At 35.4% G+C, this 17323-nt stretch overlaps 1 protein-coding gene across 2 annotated transcripts in view; it reads left to right on the top strand.

The window, feature by feature from the left end:
- LOC132700497 (pituitary homeobox homolog Ptx1) overlaps positions 1–17323 on the top strand; it is an 87513-nt gene that overhangs the window by 30414 nt on the left and 39776 nt on the right. For both annotated transcript variants that reach the window (XM_060667854.1, XM_060667855.1), the window contains exon 3: positions 16580–16708. In XM_060667854.1, coding sequence (XP_060523837.1) covers positions 16580–16708 — 129 coding nt within the window. The remainder of the gene's footprint in view (positions 1–16579; positions 16709–17323) is intronic.

The raw sequence follows: 17323 nt of genomic DNA, 5'->3' as shown, positions 1-17323 counted from the left end.
AACATGGACAATGACAAAGCAGAACGAACTAGTGTTAAGACGCTTTGAACGAAGGATGTTGCGGAAAATCTTCGGACCAACAATAGATGAGAGAACGGGTCAATATCGAATAAGAACGAATGCGGAGCTTAACGACATGTACAAAAGACCGAGTTTAGTAAACGAAATAAAAGCACAAAGGCTCAGGTGGGCTGGACACGTGCAGAGATCGCCGAATGAACGTCTTGTAAAGAGGATATGGGAAGAAAACCCAGCAGGAAAGAGACCCTTAGGAAGACCAAGGCTCAGATGGAGGGACAATATCGAAGAGGATGTAAAAATCTTGGGAGTACGGAACTGGAAGGAGGTTGTGTTGGACAGGGACAGATGGAGACGAGTCGTAGATGCAGCTAAGACCCACGAAGGGTTGTGACGCTACGGGAAAAAAAAAGTTTAATTGCGTAATGTTCCCGTGGTGGAATGTTTTTAAACCAGTTTGTAGTTTACGTCGGTTTTCATTTAATTTCACAGTAGTTTTATTATAGTCACTAATTATGCCCTTCGATAAAGATACTTGTAGTTCTAATTCTCTGGCTAAATTATTTGCTAAATTTGCGTCGTAAGGTTTTATGTTATCTACCTTAGATTTAAAAAGATTCCAATGAAATCTCGGTTCCGCACTACTCGTACTACTTGAGCTGCCTGGATCATTGTTTTGACTCTTGTTTGTCTTTTGTTCGCCAATTTTAAAATCTGATTGAATCCTTTTTCGAAATTTTCGATTTCAGAATCGCTCATTTATTGATTTGATTCGATTTTTTCATTTTTTTCTTAACCTAATCGCGTGCAATGCGAGCCCCAAATATAACTAGATATAGAAAATTTATTTATTAAAGAACAAAAGTCTACCTAATTCGCAGTTCAGATCAGTATAATACAGTTACAACCTTGGCCTAAGTATTAACTCTTATAAAAAAGAAGAGGAGAAGAGAAAAAGACAGAAATTTATAATTATAGTTAATGGTTTAACGCCGTTTTTCGGTCATTTTCTTTTGATTTTTTTTAGTTTGCTAATACGCGTCTCGTACTTTGGCTTGTATTTTCACCATTTCTTCGAGAGGGGTATCTAGCAGCTTAACTGAACATAGGGCTTGTTGAATGGTTGGTGGTGGTCTCAGATCAACTTCTTCATCTTCTTCCTCTTGGTGCTCTTCCTCATCCTTTCTTGCTTGTTGTAATATGGCTTCCTCTGCCAAGTCTGCTGTTGTAGGCAAATCCGGATCTATCATCTCACTTGTAAACATAATTGTTGTTTGAAACTGTTATTTTATTTCTTTCATTCTATCTCGGTAATAAGTCATGCATGGCGATAGGAGTGTTGAATTGTTTCTGCTGTCACTTCTTTTCAAGCTTTACTAGTAAAGTTGACTGCATCTAGCACATTAATGGAAAGTTTGTCTTCGGACTCGATTATTTCCATTAAAATGTTTTTCCCGTAACGACTCTTAAGACTTTTTATTACGCTCTGGTCCATCGGAAATGTCAATTCAATATTCCGTAGATTTGGAATATGGGGATGTGCAGGGCAGTTATCTAACAGAAGTAATATTTTCCTCCCCTTTAATTCTACATCCCATTTCCGTATCTCCTCTTCAAAAATTTGCGGTGTCATCCATGCAGACTTGTTTGCATTGTAAGTGACAGGCAAATGCTTGATGTTCTTAAAACATCGTGGGTTAGTTGATTTTCCAATCACGACTAGCTTTCTTTTTTCTCTCCCACTCATATTGGCATCTACTAACACTGTTATACGTTCTTTACAAAGTTTTCCATCCCCACACGTTTCGCTTCGAAATTTAAGAGTTTTATCTGGCGTCATTTTGTAAAAAATACCAGTTTCGTCAGTATTAAAAATGTCGTCAGCAGGGTACTTTTCTGCTAGTTTTGGCCACGTCTTCTCCAGCCAATCGTTAGTGGCGTTTCTGTCGACATAACGGGTTTCGCCACTTATCTGTCCAAAATTTATATCATGTCTCTGTTTGAACTTGCCCAACCATCTTTCCGAAGCCTTGAAATCGATAATGCCAAGCTGTTCAGCAAACTTTTCTGCTTTTAGTTTTACGATAGGTCCATTTTTAAGACGTTGCCCGATCCAAATCTTCAAATTTTGGCTTTTTTAGTTTTTACTAAAACTTTTCACTTTCACTTTTCTTTTCTCCCCTTTTCTCTTCTCTTCCGAATTAAAGCAACGTTCGGCCCACATTCCTTACTTTGTTACCTGATGTGCCCTTTTTTCTTTCGGTATAGAGAGTAAGAAAATCGTTATACAGAGTGGATTAATACACATCTTCATAAGGAGATCTAATAGTACAACAAATTTTGTTCGTAATACAGAGTTTCCACTGTATAATATACATTTGAAAAATATGAAAATTGGTAGCGTTTTACTTTATACGTCACTTGAAAAAAAAGCTTGGCTATTAACCCTCCATTTTGTTTTTGCCAATTAAAATGGTATCACAATAAATTGAACGCAGGGGTTGACGTGGGGACCCAGGGCCATGTATTTTTCATTATATGTTTTTTAATTACTTGGGATTACAAAAATTCCTCTCGTTTCTATATTGCCCATAAAATTTTCTCAGAAAACAAAGCGGAAGCAGATTCCAGGTTCGATTCTCGGGAGAGAAAAGACCGATCCAACTTTACGAACATATCGCATAGCGGAAAGTTAACTTTTTATTATATTGTTATTATTTCATCGATTATTGCTATTATCTACGATGCGGAAGGAATTACTTGGCGGCTTTAAATTACGCGGCACTCCGCGCCGGTAATCTTCGGGGCCCTATCAAGTTTTATACCGTAACGCCCGCGGCAAAATTTTAATGATCCCCGTAATCCGAAGTGTTACGCGCGTAAGCTCAATCTTAGAGAAATTAATGCCGCCGAGTCGACTCTCGACGCGATTTGTCACTGCCGGGAAAATTTACGGGAACCGGCAACACCGCGAGCCCGTCGTGAAAAGCGTTTCATCGAAAAGCAAAACTATCCAACTTTAATCCGTTTCCCACCAAGCTCTAAACAATTTGAAGTATTGTAATTGCGATCGTAAAAACCCGTAAATTGTAAAATACGAAGAAAAAGAAATACAATAAACAAAGCTAGCGTTAGTTTAGGAACAATGCATACAGCCAATACGATCATCTAGATTTTACAGGACAGAACATTAGAGCGATTATTTGTGATCTTTTATGCTCTTTTGGTTATATAGACGTACAAGTTGACTTTCTTACGAGTAATATGAAGTCACACAGACGTTGGAGACTGGGGTGCATACAAAAGATTACGAAACAACATCGTTAATAAAATAATGTATGAAAAAGACAAGTGCTTAAGAACAAAAGTTTATCCAGGCCAGGGGAAATTGTTTTTGAACAGGGATTGGTGAAAACTGATAAGGATATAGCCAGTGAATTTTTATCCGCCAATAACTACACCATCCGTCAATTTGATGTGTTTAGATCTAAACCAGGATACGAAGAATCACAGCGTCAAAAATTTGCGATGTCATCCATGCAGACTTGTTTGCCTTGTAAGTGGCCGGCAAATGCTTGTTGTTCTTAAAACGTCTTGGGTTAGTTGATTTTCCAATCACCACTAGCTATCTTTTTTCTCTCCCACTCATATTGGCAGTACTAACACTGTTATACGTTCTTTAGGAAGTTTTCCACCCACACATTTGCATTAAAAATGTCGTCAGCAGGGTACTTTTCTGCTAGTTTTGGCCACGTCTTCTCCAGCCAATCGTTAGTGAAGTCCGGAAATGCCCGGAATTTAGTTTATAGTTAAAATAAGAAAGTGCTTTGGTTAGTCATTTTTATTTCTTGTTTATAGATTAATGTTTGTAGTCTTAGATTATGCGTCATTTGTTTTTGACAATCTCCTCTACAAACATTGTATTTCTCGAGTTTGAAAAAAAAAAGATTATTATTAATTATTATTGTAAATGCCCGGAATTTAGTTTATAGTTGAAATAAGAAAGTGCTTTGGTTAGTCATTTTTATTTCTTGTTTATAGATTAATGTTTGTAGTCTTGGATTATGCGTCATTTGTTTTTGACAATCTCCTCTACAAACATTGTATTTCTCGAGTTTGAAAAAAAAAAGATTATTATTCATTATTATTGTAAATGCCCGGAATTTAGTTTATAGTTAAAATAAGAAAGTGCTTGGGTTAGTCATTTTTATTTCTTGTTTATAGATTAATGTTTGTAGTCTCGGATTATGCGTCATTTGTTTTTGACAATCTCCTCTACAAACATTGTATTTGTCGAGTTTGAAAAAAAAAGATTATTATTAATTATTATTGTAAATGCCCGGAATTTAGTTTATAGTTAAAATAAGAAAGTGCTTTGGTTAGTCATTTTTATTTCTTGATTATAGATTAATGTTTGTAGTCGCGGATTATGCGTTTTTTTTTGACAATATTCTCTACAAACATTGTATTTGGCCATTTAGAAAATAAAGATTAATAATATTATAATTGCTCGGAATTTAATTTATAGTTGAAATAAGTAAGTGCTTTGATTAGTCCTGTTCATTTCTTGTTTGTAGAGTTAGAGAGTTATAGGGAGTTTTCAATGTATTGCGCTAAATGATGAGATTATCTCTCCTTCTTCGTGCGGGTGTAAAACTTTAGGATTATGGTTTGACTCGGTGTTACAAAAATCCTTATTTAATAATAATAATAATAATTTATTAAAATAAATTATTGTGCTGTCCGCCGATTAAATTCTATTTTATTGATTAAACGATTAAAAGACCATTTAAAAAGCTTGAGATATCTATGACGGACAGGTGTGATTATACCTTAATCCGCAAAAAACGCCTTTTATAAGATTCCATCATAGTCAAAGGCCGTCAAGAGATTTTTCGCTTCACATGAATACCGAAGGTTTTCGATTTGCAATGGTGTAAAGTTTCTCGGAATTTTCATGGCGTTACGGAACTTTTGGGTTGCTACTAACATGGAAGTATGCTGGTTTGGTATGGCGGGTCATCGGATTACAGTTAGTTTTGGTTAAATTTAAAATTCCAACTCTCCAAAACAAAAGAACTCAGACCTGTTAATGCTCCACAAAATTTTGAACGATCAAGTCGACTCACGTCACCTCTTATCAAAGATTAACCTACGGATACCAAGGCAGAACGCAAGAGGGCGCTATTTGATGTCGACCACTATCGAACCAATATAGGACAGAACTCTTTCCGATGACTAGATTACAAAATACATGTAATTCTCATAACTGCTTTCTTGATGTCGATATTTTTGTTATATATTAAGTGCAGGGTGACAAAAATATTTTCTAGAACATAATACGACATAGAACACCCTAATCAAAATTTAAACTTGGGTCCTAAAATTTAGATTTATTTGCAAACCTATCGTTTTTTTATTAACAATATCCTCTACAAACACTGTATTTGTCCATTTAGAAAATAGAAATTAATATTATTATAAATGCTCTGAATTTAATTTATAGTTAAATTAAGAATGTGCTGCGATTAGTCTTTTTTATTTCTTGTTTATAGATTAATGTTTGTAGCCTTGGGTTATGCGTCATTTTTGTTGACAATCTCCTCTACTAACATTGTATTTGTCGATTTAGAAAAATATTATTATGAATGCTAGGAATTTAATTTATAGTTAAATTAAGAAAGTGCTTTAATTAGTCTTTTTTATTTCTTGTTTATAGATTAATGTTTGTAGGCTTGGATTATACGTCATTTTTTTTTGACAATTTCCTCTATAAACATTGTATTTGTCGATTTAAAAAAAAAGATTATTATTATTATTATAAATGCTCGGAATTTAATTTATAGTTGAAATAAGAAAGTGCTTTGGTTAGTCATTTTTATTTCTTGTTTATAGATTAATGTTTGCAGCCTTGGATTGTCCGTCATTTTTTTTTGACAATCTCCTCTACAAACATTGTATTTGTTGATTAAAAAAAAAAGATTATTATTATTATTAGAAATGCTCGGAATTTAATTTATAGTTGAAATAAGAAAGTGCTTTGGTTAGTCATTTTTATTTCTTGTTTATAGATTAATGTTTGTAGTCTTGGATTATCCGTCATTTTTTTTTGACAATCTCCTCTTCAAACATTGTATTTGTCCATTTAGAAAATAAAAATTAATAATATTATAAATACCCGGAATTTAATTTATAAATTAAAGAAGAAAGTGCTTTGATTAGTCTCTTTTATTTCTTGTTTATGGATTAATGTTTGCAGTCTTGGATTATGCGTCATCTTTTTTGACAATCTCCTCTACAAACATTGTATTTGTCCATTTATGAAATTAAGATCATTATTATTATAAATGCTGGGAATTTTTAATTTATATTTAAAATAAGAAAGTTCTTTGATTAGTCTCTTTTATTTCTTGTTTATAGATTAATGTTTGTAGTCTTGGATTATGCGTCTTTTTTTACAATCTTCTCTGCAAACATTGCATTTATCCATTTGGAAAATAAAGATTAATATAATTATAAATGCTCGGAATTTAATTCATATTTAAAATAAGAAAGTCCAGTAGCCAGTGGTGTATATTAAATTTCATAAATTTGTTATCGACAATCGGGCGTGTTGGGGGGGGGGGATTAACGTTCCTTTATTTGATCGATCGGTGATCGGTAAAAATTTTCTTTACATCTCATGCGCCCCTTATCTTCTAATTCGCCACATAGAAAACAGACGCGCTGTTTTTTTTTAACTCGCCGCGCCGATACGCTATAATTTGCGATCGGTGATAGCGTTCGTCTTGATTGATCGGGTGCGGCGGCGGGGTCCCCTTGAAACTCGCGATATCTCATCGATAGTAATATTTTCTTTTTATAAAACCTCTGGATTTCGGCTGCGTCGGTTGTTGTTGAGATTTGGGATCCATTCTGTTAATATTCCTAACAGCGGGCTTCAAATTTTCCTCTGTATTTATACCAGGCGATGCGCGTCGGCCCGCACGTTATCGGACGTCGGCGGCCATTTTGCCCGCCTTTTTAACGGTTTTGGCTCCTAAACTTGCCATTACGCAGCATAAGTGATTGGAGTATTTAGTTGCAATTCGACAAGAATTTGAAGACTTAACCTATCGAACCTGGACGAGATCGCATATCACGAAATATTTTTTTAAAAAAAGAACGGTGGTTTGGAGAACAACTCCGAAATGTAGTTTAGTTAAAAATGTACAGGCTGTCCCGGGTATAGCGGGAAAACCGAAAATTGCCGCAAAATTCTACAAATATTTTTGAAAAAAATTGAAATTTAATACCCTCACTAATTGCACTTTATTTCCTCGAAGTTCTGCGTTTTTTTCTGGATCATTCCAGAGTCCATCTTCCAAAATTTTCTCTCGGCATGTACCGTGAGTTCAATTTACAGGCCGAACAGGAAACTTGGAAATTGAAAGCCGGTGTTGAAGTAGTTCAAGGCTTAGATTATACAAAACACTATCAGTTTTCTGACATATAAGCCTATATAACTTTTTTTAATGGAACACCCTGTATATTATATACGTGTTTAATAGAATATCGTATTCCGATTACGATAATGTAACACACTTTATGTTTTAGTCCACATTATTGTTAAACTGGTTGCGAAAAGAGGAGAATATTAAACACAGGTAGGTATAAAATTATTTTCTGTTACGGACCACAATTTTACCTGAGTTTAAATTCCGAAACTTTAGGTTATAATCTTGTTGCATTGTATGTTAATGACCACGCTTGGATAATCCCATTAAAAAAGCAATTGGTCACTTTCTGATTATTTGCAACTCCTAGACCACCAAATAGAACAATATATCGAATATTTACCTCTAAATATATTATTATATTATATTATATGGCACCAAGACAGTACCCCTCCTCACAATGTTGTGCAAGTTAAAAATATTCTTAACGTGGAATATCCCAGAGGTTGGATAGGGAACGGCGGAACTATGGATTGGCCAGCCAACAGATCCGACTTAACTGTAATGGATTTTTTCTTTCGGGGACACATAAAACATGACGTGCACAGAACCCCTTGTATTAACGTGTTCAGGAAAATGTTGCTCACACACAGCAGTAGTTAGAATAGTTAAAGAATGTTTTGGTTTTTGTTCTACATTCTAAATTCTATTTTTGCCGATTTGTCAAAAACGAAAATTGATAGTGTTTTGTTTTAGACGTCACTTGGAAAAAAAAATCGGCCGCTAACCCTACATTTCGTTTTTTCTGTTTACCTTGGTATCTCAAAAAACGAAAAGGCCAATTAAAATGTTATCAAGATAAATTCAACGCACCGCACAAAACCGGAGCTTATTTCCGAACGCCCTGTATAGATAACGACAGATTTTAATTGTTTTCGAAACGGTTTATAATAGCTATAGGATTAAGCACACCGCGATGTACAAGTCTTAAGTCTGTATCCCTTAAATCCAGCATTTATCACGCACAAATTTTCGTTTTTTTTTATAAGTTAACCGAATAATAGTAAATTTCGCGTAGTAAAAAGGGCCAAGTGAAATTTGGTGGATTTTTTCGACCGACGGCGGTGAAGAATACGTCACCGGTTAATCCCGCCTTCCTTTCGAATTTTAGGAAGTCGTCCATCAAGGACGGGGACGTCCGCCGCCAGGTGGCGCGCCCACCGAATCGGGATACTTATTCCCGATCCCGGTATTACCGGGCTTAGGCCGGAGATTAACCGTGTTTACGATCTGCTTTGCGACAATTCCAAAGAAAATACATACGGAGATGCTGGGGGATTAAAGACTTTGGGCTCGCGCGAGCTCGAGACGCGAGGGGTGGGGCGTAGCCGTTTTTTTTTTCTACTGTTATTTTTAGTTTTATTTTCGTAATAAATATTATAATAACTAAATTACTATAATTAAAGATTCTTCGTTATTTGATCGTTTTCCTGTGTAAATGAAAGGGATTATAAGCAATAATTTTTTTTATTATTTTTCAGTTTAATCCCCCTTAACTTCAATACACTTTTTACATCTCTTTATTAACAACTCAATCCCTTTAAAAACATATTCTTTTGATTTGACTGCAAAATGAGCTAAAACAGCCTCTTTCAACCCAACTTCGTCGTTAGACCGCCGTCCACGTAAGTCTTTTTTCAAATATCCAAACAAATAACAGCCGCTGGGGGCCATATCTGGACTATAGGGAGTGTGATCTATCTGTTGAAACCCACAATCTAAAATGGCAGCTTGTGCAACACCAGCAGTATGGACAGGTGCATTATCGTGCAAAAGACGCACGCCTGTGGTCAGTTTTCCTCGAGGTTTTACACGTATGCAGCCTCGCAATTTATGTAATAATGTTGCGTAATATTTACCATTGACAGTGGTATTAGTTTCTTTAAAATCTATCAAAAGAATTCCTTCACAATCCCACAATATTCGTGGCCATCACCTTTTTTGTTGACTGGCAGACACTGACTTTTCTTGGAGGTGCTTCACCCTTACGACGCTACTCCATTGATTCTTTTTTCGATAGAGGGTCATAATAGAAAACCATAGTTTCATCTCCCGTCACAATAGTTTCTATCACAGGCTTCGGTTCCGACCCACAGAGTTCCAAAAAAGACCGCGCACACTCGACACGGCGTCGTTTTTGAATAGCCGAAAGGTTTTTAGAAACCCATCTTGCACCAACCTTATGCATACCTAAATGATCATGCAGGATTCGACGAACACTTGTAGCAGAAAGCTTAGTAATTTCTGAGATTTCCTTGACCTTTAAACGTCGATCACTCAATACCACCTCTCCCACAATCGCAGCAATATCTTCCGTTATGACCTCCACTGGTCGACCAGTTCTTGAATCATCTTCAAGGGACTCCTGCCCCATTCCAAAACGTTTTGTCCTTTCTTTTACTACAGAATGCGAAGGAGAACTTTGGCCGTACACACCATCCAGCCTTTCTTTGATAGTTTTAGGTGCTAACCCTTCTTTTGTCAAAAATTTTATGACTGCTCTATACTCAATTTGCATTATGCGCGACATTTCTTCGGACACGTCTTAAAATGCTGTCAATAAAAAACTATTTGACGCAAGACTTCAATTTTTTTTCGCAGCCTACTAAGATGTCAGGCCGGGAAATTTTGGCGCTAACCTCGTATACGGTAGGGAAGAGGCGCAAAAGCTACTCCTCTTAACCCTTTTAAATGTTTCAATTGAAAATTAATAGGAATTTATAAATACGTTGATAAATTAAATATAGTATAATTATATAAAAGTAAAGATAAAAACAATAACAATGAAAATCAAATCATTTAAAAAATAAATAAGAACTAAAAGTTCAGATTTTCATGAAATTAAATATAATTTCGTGGAAATTTGAACTTTTAGTTCTTATTTATTTTGTCTTGATTTGTTTTTTATTTATAATTTTATCGGTAATGGACGGATTGTAGCCGTTGTTCGGTGCAATTTGTTTAATGGTTTTAAGTTCTTTGTTGTAATTTTCTGTTGAGAGTGGCGTATTAAGAAATCTGTGTACAAAATAGTGAAATGCAGCCATTTTGTGTGTATAAGGGTGATTTGAGCTGTTATGTATGACTGCGTCCGTGTGTGAAGGTTTATGGTAAATGGAAATATTTAATTTGTTTTGCGTTTTCGTAATAGTTAAGTCTAAAAATTGATAGGGTTATCCTGTTCAATCTCGATAGTGAATTTAATACGACTATGTAATGAGTTAATGTAATTCCAACAAAGCAAGCAAAGACATCATCCACGTATCTATGCCACCATAGAAAACTTTTACTTAAAGGATGTTCTACTATGATATTTCCCAAATTATCCCTAAAAATCTAACAAAGGACTAAGTGGGTTTCCCATAATCAAACCTTCCTTAAAGATGTAAATCTGTCTATTAAATTCAAAATAATTTTGGTCTAAAGATACTATTAAGCAATTTAATAAATCTTGTTTCACCAATGGGTTAACCTGTTTCCGAGTTAGGGTGAAATCTACTAAATCTATCACATCCATAGGTGGAATACTGGGAAATAAGTTTTGTACATCAAAAGACAATAGTGTTGCGTTAGAAGGGATTTTAATATCTTTAATTTTGTTAATTAATTCAAAAGAATTTTTTTTAACTCTCAATTAATAGATATTTAATAGATAACAACAAACACAAAGAAATTTCTCAAGTGTAGTAAAAACTATCAAAAACAAAGCTTGTGAAAATAATACAATATTTCCCGTTGCAGATAAAGGGAAGGCAGTCATAGCTATCGATCTCCCAGAATATATATCAAAAACCAACAATTTTCTTAAGCCTGAACTTTTCCAATGTATCAAACACGATCCTACCCAGTTATATCAAAGACAAGTCAAGGAAGTAATTACTAACTCTACACTATTTAGTGACAAAGACAAATATTTTTTAACAATTGTGAATCCACAACCGTCGAAATTATATTCTTTAGTTAAATTAAGTTAACAAGATATTTGCCCATTAGACCAGTCGTGTCTTGTGTAACCGCTCCGGCAGTTAAACTCTCAACAAAATTAGTAAATATTTTAAAGTTCCACATATATTTTAAACCAAAATTTGCAAAAAAAATCTTTTGAATTAATCAACAAAATTAAAGATATCAAAATTCCTTCTAAGGCAACACTATTATCTTTTGATGTACAAAACTTATTTCCCAGTATTGCACATATGAATGTGTCAGATTTAGTAGATTTCACCCTCACTTGGGAACAGGTCAACCCATTGGTGAAACAAGATTTAATAGATTGCTTAATAGCATCTTTAGACCAAAATTATTTTGAATTTAATTAATTAATTTAAGGTTTGATTATGGGAAACCCACTTAGTCCTTTGTTAGTCGAGATTTTTATGGATAATTTGGAATATATCATACTTGAACATCCTTTATGTAAAAGTTTTCTATGGTGGTGTAGATACGTGGATGATGTCTTTGCTTGCTTTGTTGGAACGGACATTAAATTACATTAACTCATTACATAATCGTTTAAAATTCACTATCGAGATTGAACAGGATAACTCTATTAATTTTTTAGACTTAACTATTACGAAAACGCAAAACAAATTAAATATTTCCATTTACCATAAACCTTCACACACGGACGCAGTCATACATAACAGCTCAAATCACCCTTATACACACAAAATGACTATGTTTCACTCTTTTATACATAGATTTCTTAATACGCCACTCACACAGAAAATTACAACAAAGAACTTTATATCATTAAACAAATAGCACTGAACAACGGCTACAATCCGTCCATTATAGGTAAAATTATAAATAAAAAACAAATCCAGACAACAGTAAACTCTATTTATCCGAAACCTAATACAGAACACGAACAGTTTAAAACAATTACATTCATAGGAGAACCCAGTGAAACAGCTACAAAACATTTGTCAAAATGTTCTTTAAAAATAACTTTCAGAACTAACAATCATTAAAGGTTTTATTGTCATTTTTCGGTATATATAGTAGCAGGAAGTTTGTAAATATTACATTTGATGAACACACGGTGTTCTCGAAACAATTGTCATGTGTCAATATATAATTTCGTGAAAATCTGAACTTTTAGTTCTCATTTATTTTGTACCGCAAGGTTCCGCCCTTGGACCTATATTATTCTTAATTTGTATTTCTGATATTTATACATCCGTCGAATATTTGAATTTGCTGATGACACTCGGCTATTTTACTCGTTCGATCCCAAATTATTTGATATTCCTTCGATTTCTCTATCCAATAATAGTTCTTGCTGCTGCTCCTATATCACAAATTAACATAACCTAAAGATACCTCTCCTGCTCAAAATGCCTAGTGCAAAAATGGATAATGGTTTACGTGATAAATAAATATGCAGGAAAGGTGACGTAGTCGATTTTTCCTTTTCGCTTTGCTGTGTGCTACGGCTATTAACGCTATTAGCTCAAAATATTATTGCATATCTTTTCGGCCCGGTTCGTATATAACGACGACTTGTAGGACGACAGATGCGACCGTAAAAGTGACCCGGAATCTTCGTAAATCACCTCGTAAAACTGTCAACCGAAAAACACGTGTTACACACCCGAAAACATCGCCGATTAAGAATATTTTGGTAAGGCAATTAATAGGGCGGAGTCCCGTTACGGGATATTTACGAGCCGGCGTTCCACATGGGAAACGTATCCGAATCAAAGAAATTAGTTTTCGGGACCGAATTTTATTTTTCACGTTTTATGTCTTACAATATAGAGAGACGCAACGTGTCCCATAAGAAATGGCTTAAGAGGGGCATGTATGGTCTGTTCATAGATATAAGAAAGTGACCAATTGCTTTTGAATGGGATTATTCAAGCGTGGTCATTAACGTACAATGCAACAAGATTATTACTTAAAGTTTCGGAATTTAAATTCAGGTAAAATTGTGGTCCGTAATAAAAAATAATTTTATACCTAGCTGCGTTTAATATTCTTTGGTTTCGTATACTACTTAGTAATCATTCTTATTTCGTGTGTAATACAGCGTGTGCAAAATATGTGCGAGTCTAGTGTATCTCAGGAGATGCTCCCGCCCAAATGTAGGCAACACTATTCTACTGAGACTAAGGAAGTTATAAACAATGTTTATTTGGCTCTCATTGAACGTGGTGCCAGCAAGCAAGCATTTTGCAGAGAACGACAAAGGCCAATGATTTACTTGAATGAAAGCTGGTTCGACACTTATGATACCCGGAAAAGGGTTGGGTCGACTCGACTGGTAAGTGTAAAACAAACGCGCCATCAAACAGAGGTAAAAGAATAACTATTTTGCATGCAAATGGACTTTCAAAACATTTTAATGGAAATGATCGAGTCCGGAGACTTTATTAGTAAAGCTTAGAAAGAGGTGACAGTGGAAATAATTCAACCTTGCTATCGTCATGCAGGACTTATTACCGAAACAGAATGCGAACAGGACTTGGAAGAGATGATCAGCCACTAGGCGAGTAGATAAAGCGGTTTCAAACAACAATTACGTTTACAAGTGATGAGTTGCAAGATTTAATGGCGATAGATCAGGATTTGCCTACAACAGCAGACTTGACAGAGGAAGCCATATTACAGCAAGCAAGGAAGGGTGAGGAAGAGCACCAAGAGGAAGAAGAAGATGAAGAAGTTGATCTGGGACCACCACCAACCATTCAACAAGCCCTATATTCGGTTAAGCTGCTAGAGAAATTTTTTATTTATCATGGGGTGCCTCTTTCGAAGAAATGGTTAAAATACAAGCCGAAGTACGAGATGCGTATTGGCATACTAAAAAAATTCAAAAGAAAATGGCCCATTATTTGAAACATTAAATGTAGTTCTTAGATATTGATATAAAATGTTCCTAAGTAGATGTTAAAATATTGGGTTATTCGGAAAGTCATTTCGTTTTTTTTGGGGAACATGAAAGACAGTTTTCGTATAATGAATAAATATTTTATTAAATTATATATTGGCCATTCTGGTCCAACACCTTTTGCCATCTTTCTGGCAGTAACATAATTCCCCTCTCATAAAAGTTTTGGTCCTTGCTGCCAAAAAACTGGTTCAGGTGGTTTTTGACATCTTCATTTGAGGTAAAGGTTTTGCCAACCAAAAAATTTTGCAGGGACCGGAACAAATAGTAGTCGGAAGGCGCCAGATCTGGAGAATATGGTGGATGTTGCAGTACGTCCCATTCAAGCTGTAAACGTTTTTGGCGAGTGACCAAACTTGTGCGAGGTCTCGCATTATCCTGGTGGAACACTACACCCTTCTTGTTGATTAATTCGGGCCTCTTCTCTTTAAGTGAATCATTCAATTTGTCCAGATGACAATAGACTTCTGAATTAATCGTTGTATTGTCCGGCAAAAGCTCAAAAAAAAACGATTCCTTTGACATCCCACCAAACGGAGAGCATCACCTTTTTTTGGTGAATGTTGGCTTTTGACACGCTTTGAGCCGGTTCATCTTTTCTGCTCCATGACCTCTTGCGTTTAACATTGTTGTATACAACCCATTTTTCGTCCCCAGTAATAATCCGCTTCAAAAATGGATCATTTTCTTGACGTTTGAGGAGCGAATCACACACGTCAACGCGACGACACAAATTTCGCTCCGTAATGACATATGGCATCCACGCATGGAGCTTCGAGGTTAAGCCGATGCCTTTCAAATGGCCATAAACAGTCGAATTCGACAAATTTAATCTCTCACCGATCTCTCGTGTGGTTATTCGCCGATTTGCATCAACTAATGCCTTTATCGCATCTTTGTCAGCTTCGACCGGCCTTCCAGACCGTCGTGCATCTTCGACATCAAAATTGCCGGATCGAAATTTTGCAAACCAGTTCTGGCACTGGCGTACTGCTAACACGCCTTCTCCATACACATCCGTCAATTTTTTTCTTGCTTGGACAGCATTTTTATCTTTTCTGAAGTAAAAAAGTAAAATTTGACGAAAATACTGCTTATTGCTCTCCATATTTAAAAGGGCACCAACCAAAAACTACTGCGTAGAATTAATAGAACTTTTTCACACACAAGCCTTGCAATATCAGCTCTCAAGACATATAATGGTTATGCGGCTTAAGTGTGAAGTTGGTTTCGAAAAAACGTAATTAAGTCCTCTGACGGGAAAAAACGAAATGACTTTCCGAACAACCTTATATGTATGTAAAATAATTACATATTACAGAACACGTATGCGTATTGTTATATGTTTATAACGCAAACTCTTTATAATGAAAAAAAAGTCAGTCCCTTCTATTTCGCTATATAAAGTTTCGACATTTTCTAAAAGAAAAAATTTATAAATATTAATAATTAAACAGCGTACAACGCTAATTCTAAAAATATTCTTATACATGCCGTCGATTACGAAAAAATACGCGTAACCTATTTCCATTCGCATTTACAAGTGAAAAAGTCGATTTGTGGCTAAACGGTAACACTTATCGACTTAAAACAAGAGTAACTATTTTCGCGGATTTGTGATCCTGCTTATGGTAATCTTTACTATTTTGCAATATCGGTCTAAATAATTAAAATACAGGGAAAATAAAAAAATGTACTAGGTAAAGTGCCCTCTCGTGGCAGATTTCTGAAACACTGTTATTTTGTGCTAAATCGGGGCCGTGTGTAAAATACCAGCATATTTCGTTGAGAATCGAGCCCACCGCGTTAAGAATAAAATTTAAAAAAAATTTAAAAAAAAAAAATTAAAAACGTTAAATAAAGCGTAATCTTGAGTAACGGTAAATTTTCTTCGACGAATTTCCCTATAGCTTTTGTTTTTATTTAAGTCGCTTTTACAGATTTCTCGGTTTCTTTTTTTTTTTGTATCTCGGACAGCTGCCGTCCGTAATTTTTAAGGCGCGAACCCCTTACCCCCCACCCCCCTCGCGGCACTTAAAACGCCGTGTTTACGTTCGGATCACGTAGGCGCGTTTATTTCGGCAGCGACGCTCATTTGTTGTCGATTTCAATTTTTACTATTAATGTCGTCAGTGACGCGGGGCAACGATCTCTCTCTCTTTGTCGACAGTGTGGACGGAGACCGGGGACTTCAGAGCCGCCGGCGGGGGCGGTATTTCGAGCGGCGGCTCGACCCCGATGGACCATCCCCAACTGCCGTTCCCTGCCGCCGTCAGGAGTCGCACCCGCGACAGAAAAGGTAATTATTTAAAAAAGAATGCTTAGTTACCGTGCGTTCAATTTATCTCGATAATATTTTAATTCGCTCTAACTTTTTTGTTTTTAGAGATATCGAGGTAAACAAAAGTGAAGTATAAAACAAAACACTATCAATTTTCTGACTTATAAACCTACATAATAACAATATAATCTGAACTCAGTTCAATTCTATGGCTCAAAGCCAAAGCTTTCGAAAATCTTATTTATGCCAATAACAATTTTTTTTAATTTATAGGAAAACAGTTACTAATCGGTAACGTTTTCTTTTTTATTAAATACTTTTTTATAAATAATTATTTTTATTGTATGTAACATTATAAATAGGGGTGAGTAGAGCGAAGCCAAAGTTTGGGTAAATTTAGTTCAAGTTTTTCAAAATACGATAATGTCACGATATAACGCGTGAAATATTCTGAAACTGGTTCGTTATAAACGGTATACATATAATAAATAAAAAAATATGTACCATCTACGTACGTATGTTCTCTCCAAGAAAATCCAGAGTCGGCCAGTCAACAAAAGAGGTGATGGCCACGATCTTTTGGGATTGTGAAGGAATCCTTTTGATAGATTTTAAAGAAACGGATACCACTGT

This window comes from Cylas formicarius, unplaced genomic scaffold (genome assembly GCF_029955315.1).
Source record: "Cylas formicarius isolate icCylForm1 unplaced genomic scaffold, icCylForm1.1 PGA_scaffold_4__25_contigs__length_36172078, whole genome shotgun sequence".
In the NCBI taxonomy this organism is placed as follows: Eukaryota; Metazoa; Arthropoda; class Insecta; order Coleoptera; family Brentidae; genus Cylas; species Cylas formicarius.
This window is presented reverse-complemented; position numbering and strand designations above follow the sequence as displayed.